Consider the following 10,725-nt stretch of genomic DNA (forward strand, 5'->3'; position numbering starts at 1 on the left):
ACCCACAGGTCTGATTTTGTTCAGGGAGGGGGGGCTCTCCAGGGTACTTCTGGTCCACTGATGTTATCATGTTCATGGAAGATCCTTTGCAAGTCTCCTGCACTATATATTTTTTCCAATATACCTTTTTGAGTATCAAAGCATTTGTTTAATTTAAAGTTAATAAGTTATGGATCTGTTAATTTAATAAGTTTATAAAATATGGTTCACATCTCACAAGTTCCTCCAAAAGCCTATTTTTTGTGGTCTCACTGTCAAACTTTGTTGGCCTATGTTTATTATCGTCATAGCTGTGTTCAGCCATGACGATATGACCACTTGAGTTGTGATATAGAGATAGACTGATTGCATCTGTTCACACTGATTTCAATAGCAGATATGTTGTTATAATGTCCATGTATCAATCTTAATATTTTGTTTTAAGTTGTGATTTACCACCACTGGCACGTCATCGGGCCTGTGGTCATCGTGGCCCCGAGGGGTGTGGCGCCAGCTGCGGCAGGCGTCCCTTATTTTTCTGTATTGAAGGTGGCAACCCTAGTCCCAGCATCACCTTATCTCCCAAGTTGACACTCTTCCCATTAACTGAGTAGCCCCATTGTGCTCACACCGGTCCTTGAGCGTCACAAACTTGCCTCCCAAGACAGTTTGGCTGACCTCGGCATTCTTGCCCACGCACCAAAGTTACATTTCAGCACGATCTTGCTACACAGATACATTTCAGCAAGATCTTACTACACAGAAATATCCTGTTGCATGATCCCATCTGTTCTTTATTAAATCAATTGATCACAATTGGATATATGTTTTAGTATAAAGCATTACACGTTTTATATAGGACTTGAGGTAGTGATTGGTATGGCAGCATTGATTAGCAGTATAGTTATCATTCCTTCACATTAGCCAAACCCAAAGTTAAAAAAATACGTGACTTTTAAAGCACATTCGGTTCACACCAATGTCTTCTCTTACCGTCAAGATCCTACGAGGAAATGGCTTATGGTGGCAGTTTTCAAACGTTTTAGAACAATTCGCTTGCTAGTTGCTGACCAATTTTGGCAAGCCTTCTTGAGCGCGCGCTACATCCAAACGCACGCACGCTCAATACCGCGAAATGACGTAAACTTTTAAAATATTTTTATGTTAATCACGTTTTTTTTTTATCTTCTAACCGGTGGAGACAAGCCCGCCCCCAAGGTTTAAAGCCTCGTCTCACCAGGTCTAATTCAATAGATCATCAGCACTGCAAGAAGAACGGCGATTCGTAAGTATGCAATGGTCCTGTCTAAAATGTTTGGGGTGGCATGGTTTTGCATTGAATGGATGGTGTTCGACAACAAGGGTATCCGCGGGGTCTTAAAAAGTATTAACAGTTGATAAATCCATTTAGGGAAAATTAAGGCCCATAAAAAGGTATTAAAAAGTCTTAATCTCGATTTTATGAGGTAGGCTATTACATTTTGTTCAAGCTTTGTCCAAAGAGTTTGTCTCCAAAAAGTATGCATTTATATATTTATTTCCCTCCCCATGACTATTTGTCACGTATTTTGCGAAATGCGTGGTTTGGTGATGTGTCGCCCACCACATGTCGCGAAACAGACCCCTAAATTGGGAAATGTACATTTGCGGAAGCCTGGTTGGAGAAGGATGAGTTTATACAATGGCTGAAGCCTGCAAGCTTTTGTTTTAAAGGGGTCATTGACTGATTTTACAGGGTATTTCACACTGTTCCTTAAGGTGTCCGAATGGCCCGGGTGCTGTTCTATGCGCCCTAATGCAACCATTGCCAATAAACTAAATAATCACACTTTCTATATATGCTAGATACAGGATACGTTAGCATTGCTGATAACTGTTAGTGACAAAATCATACTTACAGCTTGCTGTTGTGATGAGCATATGGTCGGATGTGTATGTCAATTTTGGGGCGTGACAAAGGTACAGACCAGAGCCAAAAAAGGTGGAGCCACCGAGCTGACGTCCATTCGCAGGCTTTTTGGAAACAGACAGTTTTACAGCGGCAGTTTCAAATTGTGAGATTTGCATAGGAAAGAGGTGTCAATGGGGCTTGAGGTTCACTGTATGTCCATTTTACCCACCGAACTGTCGTTATTCATCTATGACAAGGTCAACTCGGTTTTGCAGTCAATGACCCCTTTAAGGTATTGCCTCGATAGATTAGGTATTGTTGCTACTCTGTGCCAGGTTGTATGACAGGCTACTGCTTTGCCATTCAGTTTTTCCTCTATGTTGATTTTGGCGTGGCGGGCCGCCACGGCTACATTTCTGCCGCCAAGGTATCAGAAATAGGGCTGTACAAAAGGCCGTCTATCAGCAGTGATTGGGGTTAAAGTGCATGTCAGAGAATAGCACGGACACGTGTGTGCATCCTTGAGAACTGTAAGTCGTATAACTTGTGTTGTCAGTTCATTTACATGTCTCTACATGGAAGACGGCGACCATGTAGAGAAAGAAATGACATGCCGTTGTGTTAACATAAGGCCATTTAGTTTGTTTAATAAAAGAGCAAGCTATAGACCGGTTTTATAGGAAAGGTAACCTTAAATGACTTATTTTGTGATCTGGCGCTATATCAAAAAAAAAAAAATATATATATATATATATATATATATATAAAAAATGATAATTAACTTGACCTTCCAGGGGGGCGGGGGGTGCCGTTGGGGGGGCGGGGCACCCCCCTAATATAATGGTAGGGGAAACACTTATTTGCTAAAACTATCTGCAAAAAAAAATACTAGAGGAAACACTGCCATTCACCCATTCATGCACTGCCAGTACCAGGCTACCAGTTTACCAACACCCTTGGCAACTTCCTTGGTTTAAGCCACTCACACCTTCTTGCATGTACATGTGGCAGGCATATGTCACTCATGTCTAATTCTGAGAGCCATTACACTTTCATGCTATTACTGTACAAATAATCATACACAAAATCAAAGTATAAATTAGACATCCAGTCACTGGTGCCTGGGTTAGAAACAAATACATTCAGTCATACACTTCGATTTATAGTTGTCCTAAACAGAGAGCAATGGTTCAAGCCAAGACTTGGGTTCTGACGGAGCGTTTTGAGGGCTTCCCCAAGGACAGCAACTTCAGACTGCAGCTGGAACAGCTTCCTGACCCAAAAGATGGAGGTATATAACAGTATCACATTACCTATCATTGTGACCTATACCAATGGCCCCGCCTGATCTGTACTGGTGATATAATTTCTAAATAGGTCTTTGTCTGGTTGTCTTTTTCAGAGATGCTCCTGGAAGCTTTGTTTCTCAGTGTGGACCCTTACATGAGGTAAGGGGATTTAAAATAAGCCACCTGCAAATTCCCCTCCATGTAACATTTCACCTGCAACAGTCACCTGCTTTGTCAGTATGGCTGATTGCTACCGAGATATTGAAAGTTTTCACATGTCCGTGATTTTACCCTCGAGTGTTTACTGGCCTTGGACCATGGAACGTCTCTGATTGTTGTCTTCTCATGTTCATCTGCCCGGTCCTCAGAGCGTATGTAATGCGCATGCAGCCTGGAGAGGTGATGATGGGATCTCAAGTGGCCAAGTGAGTTCTGCACTGTCACTCTTACAAACAAACACACCTTCTCACACAGTCACTCACATATTGACGCACACACACGCACATTATACCACACACTGTTTCTCCAATCTCAACCATGACGCATGGCCGAGATTTACCGGAGCCAGAATGTAATGTTTGAAATTGCTTATTTGTAGTTCAGTTCCAAGGTCAATTGTTTGCACAGTCCACCCACTCTCCTTAACACGATAACCACTCTGACCACACCCTGTGTGTCCTCGATTCACTTTTCTCACTAGCGTTCACGCACTTTTCGACCTGTGTAAATGATGTAGTTGCGTTTTGTTGTCCAGGGTGATCAAGAGCCACAACCCCTCCTTCCCGGTGGGCAGCCACGTGGTGGGCCGGTGTGGCTGGAGGACCCACAGCCTGTCTGACGGGGCCGGCCTGACCCTGCTGCAGGCAGACTGGCCCCAGGAGGTCTCCCTGTCCCAGGCACTAGGCGGCATCGGCATGCCCGGGTGAGGAGAGCTGCAGGATATGTTGTGACTGCGTCCCCGGAAACAACATGGTTGTCCGTGATGGGACCTCCAGGCGTATGTCAGGGAAAGTAACTGATAAGCCTGGCTTACTTGATAACCTTGCTTTATGCAACAGGCCCCTGGTTTGGCTCCAGGGTTTTTAGTTGGTGGTTTGTGTCCAAGGTAGACTCACCAATACATTTACACAAACGCCTATTCATTTATTAAATTCACACCTAAATGTAACTTTCTAACGCTCTTAATCTTCTTTTAATCTCTTAATTAGTTGGAAGCATTTTCCCTTTTATAAGCACGTATTAGTAATAAAAATGTTTACAGCGTTATCATAGCAGACTTTTCCCCCCCTAACCCTAACCCCCCCCCCCCCCCCCCCCTCTGTGTCCCTCCAGCCTAACAGCCCTGTATGGGCTGGAGGAGGTGCTGGATCTCAAGGAAGGAGAGACCCTGCTGGTGAACGCAGCGGCAGGAGCGGTGGGCTCTGTGGTGGGCCAGATCGCCAAGATCAAGGGCTGTAAGGTGGTGGGCTCGGCGGGCTCCGACGCCAAGGTGGCCTTCCTCAAGGACCTGGGCTTCGACGAGGCCTTCAACTACAAAACCATCACGTCGCTTGAGGAAACTCTGAAGGCCGCCTCGCCAGATGGATACGACGGCTTCTTTGAAAACGTAAGCGGGTTTGGATCGAATGCTGAATCGTCTTGTGTGTGTATATGCATTCGTTTAGCTGGAAGCGAAGTGACAAATAATGCATAGTTACAGCAGTACAACTATCTAACTAACTCGTGTGTTAGTAAGTTAAGTTTATTTGTATAGTACCTTTCACAGATAAAAATCACAAAGTGCTTCACAACAAAATGCAATACAACACCACAAATTAAGATACAAGAACATTTTAAATAGAAAAGATAACAAACAACCATAATTTAAAAAACTCGCCAAACTAAAAGCCTGCTTGAATAGCAGAGGCTTAAATAGCTTTTTAAAAGATTTGACATAAGTCACACAACATAGAAAGGAAGGCAAGACATTCCACAGCCATGGAGCCACGGCTCGGAATGATCGAGCCCCTCTAGTCTACGGGTTCTACGTGTTCTAACAGTTACAGTGGTCAATGCCAAGGATAGGTTTGTTACGAAACACTACTATCTCAACGTTGCGTAACTTCAGATGGCTGGGAGTCAGATGGCTGAGCGGTTAGGGAATCAGGCTGTTAATCAGAAGGTTGCCGGTTCGATTCCTGGCCTGCAAACTGACGTTGTGTCCTTGGGCAAGGTACTTCACCCTACTTGCCTCGGGGAGAATATCCCTTTACTTACTGTAAGTCGCTCTGGATAAGAGCGTCTGCTAAATGACTAAATGTAAACTTCTCATAACTTCATGTATGTCAGAGACACCTGGATGGATGTGAATGCTACTGTGGGCTGGCTGGCAGAAGGCTTTTAGTGTCTTTGATGAGAGAGAAGCATCTGAAGTTAGCAGTACTTCAAATCGGTTCTCTTTTCTAGGTTGGAGGCCCGTTTTTCAGTGTTGCCTTGCCCCAGATGAAGCAGTTTGGAAGGATAGCAATGTGCGGAGGAATTTCATTGTATAACGATACCACACCACAGACAGGTACATGAATTTCCTTTGGGATTGATAGAACGAATTCTATCGGAATTTTCTTATTTCGTATTTAAAACATGAAATTAATGGAAATTCAGTCGTTAGGTGTTGTAGTGACTGCAAACGGCCACTAGGTGGTGGTGTTGGCCAGTGCGTCACACAACATTGCTCATGTTGCTATCTCTTTGTTTTTGTTTTTAAGGCCCATACCCCCACACGAGTATGGTCTTCAAGCAGCTGAAGATGGAGGGCTTCCTGGTGAATAGGTGGCAGCACAAGAACCCAGAGGGCATCCGAAGGCTGCTGGCCTGGGCCAAAGAGGCAAGTACAACCTGGAATGCATTTTCATTGATCCAGATGGATTTCCGTTCAAAATGGGCTTGATGTGATCTGACTTTATCCGTTTGAGAGCTGACAGGGTACATCGATAATAACAAGAGAGGGGATCCTTCTATGAAGAGGCTAAATATAGCTTTTTTCTCTCCTTAGGGGAAACTGCACTGTCGGGAACATGTGACGGAAGGCTTTGAGAAAATGCCCTCTGCCTTTATGGGGATGCTGAAAGGAGAGAACATTGGGAAGGCCGTTATAAAAGTATAAGGTGGAACACGTTGTGTCCCAATGATGACACCCATTCTGGAATTCCTATTGCTCCTCCAGATCCCATTTTTCTATCCTGTAAAGATCTGTCGTTGTTACAGATCTTAGTGATTACCATGATGTTTATGAAATCGATTAAGTAAATGTTACTCTGCCCTACAGCAGATTATGATCCAACTTGTACTGAGCTAAAACAAATTAGTCATAATAACGCAATCTGGATATTCATGTACTTATTGCCTTCTGTAAAATTGAATATTTTTAACTTTGTAATAAATCAGTTTTCTGGCTTTTGTGAAATGTTTGCTGGCTTGTGTTGGAAATATAAATTAAATGCATCACAAGTGTCCAATGTGGGTGCCATAGCAAGTGGTTCCAAGAATCTCTTCAACCTAGAAGTAAATTAAGTCTGTAAGTTGTATTTTAGTGGGCTAGGTCATTAAAACGAGCTGCTTGTCATGGATGCTAATCAGGTACTTGAGAGCGGTTAGAAGAACCCTTTGAAGATCCTAAAAGAACCTTCTTTAAAAGACTCCAAAATAATAGAGCAAGACTCAAGCACCAACACAGGCTGTTGAGTTCAACCTTTTGTTGAATTGAAAGAACTGGCTGTATTTTTAGACCCTGATTCGAAATTCATTAGGTTGTTTGAATGATGACAAGAAGCTTGTTTCCATGGTTAGGGGCTTGTTTCTCACTCTGCTAGGGGACTAGATTCATGGTTAGGCTTTAGCACATTTATATGAAGAACTGAAACCAGTTTAATTCAGACCTTTTAACTGATAATGAACCTAGAAGTGCTAACTGGACTGAAGTAGGTATATAATGGTACTATATGACACTCTGGAAATGATATTTAGCAATATACATTATATTTTCTGACCATGAATTCCTTTAAATATATATATAATTATTAAATATTAACTTTTTATGGAATTCATGGTCAGGAAATCATATTTCCGTCAATATAAGTTATTTGTTTCCGTCAGGTAACGCCCAGCTCTTGGCACAATGTGCATTCGACATGAGGTGCGTGACTGACGTCAACGCAGCAAACCACGAGAAGCTGGAATGTCCGACTTCACAGAGCCGTTCCTAACTCCTCCCAGACTGCAAGCGGCTACTCTCGCCGGTCGTTTCATGCAGCCGCAGTCCATGTCGAACGCACCTAATGTTACGTTTCTTTTTGACTCACCGCCTTGGCGTCTCATCCAATCCCATGCACGTAGTAAGCCGACAATTTGTCAAGTCACTGTGACTCGTGGTTACAAAATGAACCGACAGACAATAAATACAGACCTACTATAAATATAATTGTATCATAAAGCTTTAATGCCGGTAATTAATCAAGTGAGGCTGCGTAACCTAGTCAGACAACAGACTTGATGAGTTGGTTTCTTTGTTTATGAAAAAACACGCTATAAATCTACAACGAATAAAGGCTACTATCATGCAACAGATAGTTCGCACAAATAGCCTACAGAATATAGGCTATCTATCATGCAAGTCCAGTCCGGTGTGTTACCAAACACAGTCCTTTTTTGTTAGGAACATGTCAATTCCACAGGAGATGCATGATCAAATGATAGACCGACCCTCTCTACTCTAAAGGCTACAGTTTTACTAGTTGCCCAAGTCAACACGTTTTATGTGCATTCCTGCGATACGTTACGTTACTTGCTTGTTTCCGGAAAGTCACTGGGGGCAGGGCTTCCGAGCGGAATGTTATAAACCTGCCGACAAGCGTGTCCCTGTTGTACTGTCATTTTGTGGAGCTCTCGCACCTTTAGGTAGCCTACTAGTTGCGGAATATAGGCCGTTAAACCCACTATCAACCATGATTATCGAAATTGAAGATCTGGTAAGAAATGTTTTATACATTCATTTAGGCTACACATTGTAGATGCATTCAATTTGTGGGATTGAGTTGTGTTGGACACCGCGCTGTTTCACTCCTACTTGTTAGCCTAAATATCACTGTCAAATAAAAAAAAGTTTCCATCGTTATAATTTGTATTTATTTAAAAGCCGTTAATATAGCTTTAACACTTTTTAAAATATCGGTTGTGTTCCTCAATTAGCTGCTCATTTAATAGATGTATCGTATTTAGGGGAAGCCTAGATGTCATCATAGCAAGCTAGCACTCAGTCAAGCTAGGATAACTACTGTCACCTGGGCTGATAGACCAGTTGAACTGTCTTTCTCCAGTGAAGCCGGATATCACGTTCTCCACTTTTCAGTTGACATACGTCAGTTTATCATTATAGAGTAAGCTATGAATAATAACTTGTCGCTAAAAAAACTAGATTAATGAGCAGCTCGCTCAGTACTGTATGACGTATTGAATTATACAACCTCAAAACAAGTAACATATCAGTGTTTCAGAACACAATCACCCGTTAGAAAGAAGCCATTAATAACGTTTTTTTCTCTTCCTCCATTCGTGTATTCCTTCTCTTTCGCTTTCGCTTTCTCTTACACTAGGATACCTTCTTGGCCACCCTTAAACAGGCTGGTGACAAGCTTGTGGTGGTGGACTTCACGGCTACGTGGTGTGGCCCCTGCAAGAACATTGCTCCTCGTTTCAAGGTGAGTGTCTTTCATTCTCCAACAAGAGACACCCCTCCCCTTTAGTCAAAAGAAAAAGATGCATATTTCACCCAAAGGACCATACTTAAACTCCTACAAGACTATACATTCAGCCAGAAGGTGGATCTTGTTGTGTCAGCCTGATTTAGGGTCTAGTTTGGGTCATAGGTCAACATAAACACATTGAGGCTCTTAGTAGAAATCCATCGATGTATTGACTAATCTAGCCTTTATTTATCTGACCTGTTTGGATTGTGAAGCATGGATTGTAAGGCTGGTTTCAACACAGTCCTGGTTAACACTGCCAGCAGACCTACTGTACAGTATAGGCCCTCTTCAGATGCACAAAGCCCTCAGTCTAGTTTATATTCATCATGTTAGCTGCTGTTGTCAGGTCGGTTATGAGGACCTCCTCCTGTTTGGAGAGTCTGTCTATCTTCTGTCTGACCCTAGAGTCTGATTAATCTCCGTTGGGTGTTGTTGTAATAGTTGTTGCCCTGGCAACCACATCTGCTAGGATGGCCTGCTCGAGATTCTGAAACCAGGATGCAAATGAATGACGGGCACACTTGGGCGACAGCCTAAGTCAACAACAAAATGTCAATTTTAGGACAGTTCATGAAGCTCAGATAAACGTCAACTTCTGCCAAATAAGCTGTGAAATAAGTCCACACTGACAATCTTGTCGGGCTTCTCTTGAATTCGTACGTACGATGAGGTCTACAGTATTGGGCCGTTGAAGCCCTGTCAGCAGATTGGTTTATCAGCCATATGGCGACAATGGTCAGTCCTCCTGGCTTTATATTGTATTGAAACTGCTGACGCTTCTTTCTTTTCCTTTGACAGGAACTATCAGACAAACCTGACAACAAGAATGTGGTTTTCCTAAAGGTGGATGTGGATGAGGCAGAGGTGGGTTCGGAGTTTTATTGAGACGTGGGTGTGTGGCTTTGCCCACACGGGCACGTTTCTGTTATCTTGCTTTACAGAAAGTTTGTCTCTCTTTCTCTTTCTGTTTGTCGTTGTGTACTCACTCCCTCCCTCGGTTTTTGGCCCTCTCTCGCTCTCGCTCTCTCTCGGTTTCTCCCCCCCCCCCCCTCTCTCTCTCTCTCTCTCTCTCTCGGTTTCTCCCCCCCTCTCTCTCTCCACAGGAAGTGGCTAAGCACTGTGACATCAAATGCATGCCCACATTCCACTTCTACAGGAATGCAGAGAAGGTGAGTTTAGATTCTTGCAGTAGAGAATTTGGGAACTTTGTTACAATGTATTACAAGATACCCAGAAATCATTTTGGCAAGGAAATAAGTAATCGGATTATATTGTATTTGTAGGTAAAGTATTTATTCATAATGATTTGAATGAATTAGGATTTTTTTTAAATGTATTTTTTTTCAGGTGGATGAATTTGCTGGTGCTAACTATCCCAAGCTGGAGGAGAAGGTTTATGCTCTGAAGGCACAGAGCTAATACAGACCTGTCTACACGCACACACAGGCTTTACATTCTACTGTTACCACGGTGACCCCATGCTACTGTTACCACGGTGACCCCACCCCCACACTTGTAAACCATTATGTACAAATACATTTCCTTTCGAAACTGCAATAATCCATCATTTGGTCGTTGTATGTCAAAGCATTCCATTTAATTATTGACCACAATTAAATAATTTCCATCTCGAAAGGTTCCATATAATCATTTTTTAAATATATTATCGCAAAGTATGCTGTTGAATTTTGATATTTGTTTTTGAATGGGTGGTTCAAATAAAAGATGACTAAGCTTTTGGAGTGTTTTGTTCTTGACATGAGAACCTTTCAAGTGATTCGAGTTG

At 42.6% G+C, this 10,725-nt stretch overlaps 2 protein-coding genes across 2 annotated transcripts; both read left to right on the top strand.

Annotated features, from left to right (window-relative positions):
* The first annotated feature begins 1,206 nt into the window (after positions 1 to 1,206).
* Positions 1,207 to 6,585, top strand: LOC136967583 (prostaglandin reductase 1-like). Its single transcript, XM_067261424.1, has 9 exons — positions 1,207 to 1,264; positions 3,037 to 3,161; positions 3,273 to 3,318; positions 3,528 to 3,584; positions 3,914 to 4,081; positions 4,492 to 4,765; positions 5,605 to 5,710; positions 5,904 to 6,022; positions 6,191 to 6,585. The coding sequence occupies exons 2-9, from the start codon at positions 3,056 to 3,058 to the stop codon at positions 6,299 to 6,301; spliced, it is 987 nt and encodes a 328-aa protein (XP_067117525.1). The 5' UTR covers positions 1,207 to 1,264; positions 3,037 to 3,055; the 3' UTR covers positions 6,302 to 6,585.
* Positions 6,586 to 8,028: 1,443 nt separating this feature from the next.
* On the top strand, positions 8,029 to 10,677 carry txnb (thioredoxin b). The gene is made up of 5 exons (XM_067261368.1): positions 8,029 to 8,162; positions 8,787 to 8,891; positions 9,738 to 9,803; positions 10,043 to 10,108; positions 10,287 to 10,677. Exons 1-5 carry the CDS (start codon positions 8,139 to 8,141, stop codon positions 10,356 to 10,358), a joined length of 333 nt encoding a protein of 110 aa, XP_067117469.1. The 5' UTR covers positions 8,029 to 8,138; the 3' UTR covers positions 10,359 to 10,677.
* Positions 10,678 to 10,725: the final 48 nt, after the last annotated feature.

This window comes from Osmerus mordax, chromosome 23 (assembly GCF_038355195.1).
Source record: "Osmerus mordax isolate fOsmMor3 chromosome 23, fOsmMor3.pri, whole genome shotgun sequence".
Lineage (NCBI taxonomy): Eukaryota > Metazoa > Chordata > Actinopteri > Osmeriformes > Osmeridae > Osmerus > Osmerus mordax.

Excerpts from the sequence above, each read along its gene's own strand:
- LOC136967583 (XM_067261424.1), top strand. The coding sequence starts at position 3,056 with ATGGTTCAAGCCAAGACTTGGGTTCTGACGGAGCGTTTTGAGGGCTTC. Across the intron at positions 4,082-4,491 it reads GGCGGCATCGGCATGCCCGG|CCTAACAGCCCTGTATGGGC; the intron begins GTGAGGAGAGCT and ends GTGTCCCTCCAG. Across the intron at positions 4,766-5,604 it reads ACGACGGCTTCTTTGAAAAC|GTTGGAGGCCCGTTTTTCAG; the intron begins GTAAGCGGGTTT and ends TCTCTTTTCTAG.
- txnb (XM_067261368.1), top strand. The coding sequence starts at position 8,139 with ATGATTATCGAAATTGAAGATCTG. Across the intron at positions 8,163-8,786 it reads TTATCGAAATTGAAGATCTG|GATACCTTCTTGGCCACCCT; the intron begins GTAAGAAATGTT and ends CTCTTACACTAG. Across the intron at positions 9,804-10,042 it reads TGGATGTGGATGAGGCAGAG|GAAGTGGCTAAGCACTGTGA; the intron begins GTGGGTTCGGAG and ends CTCTCTCCACAG.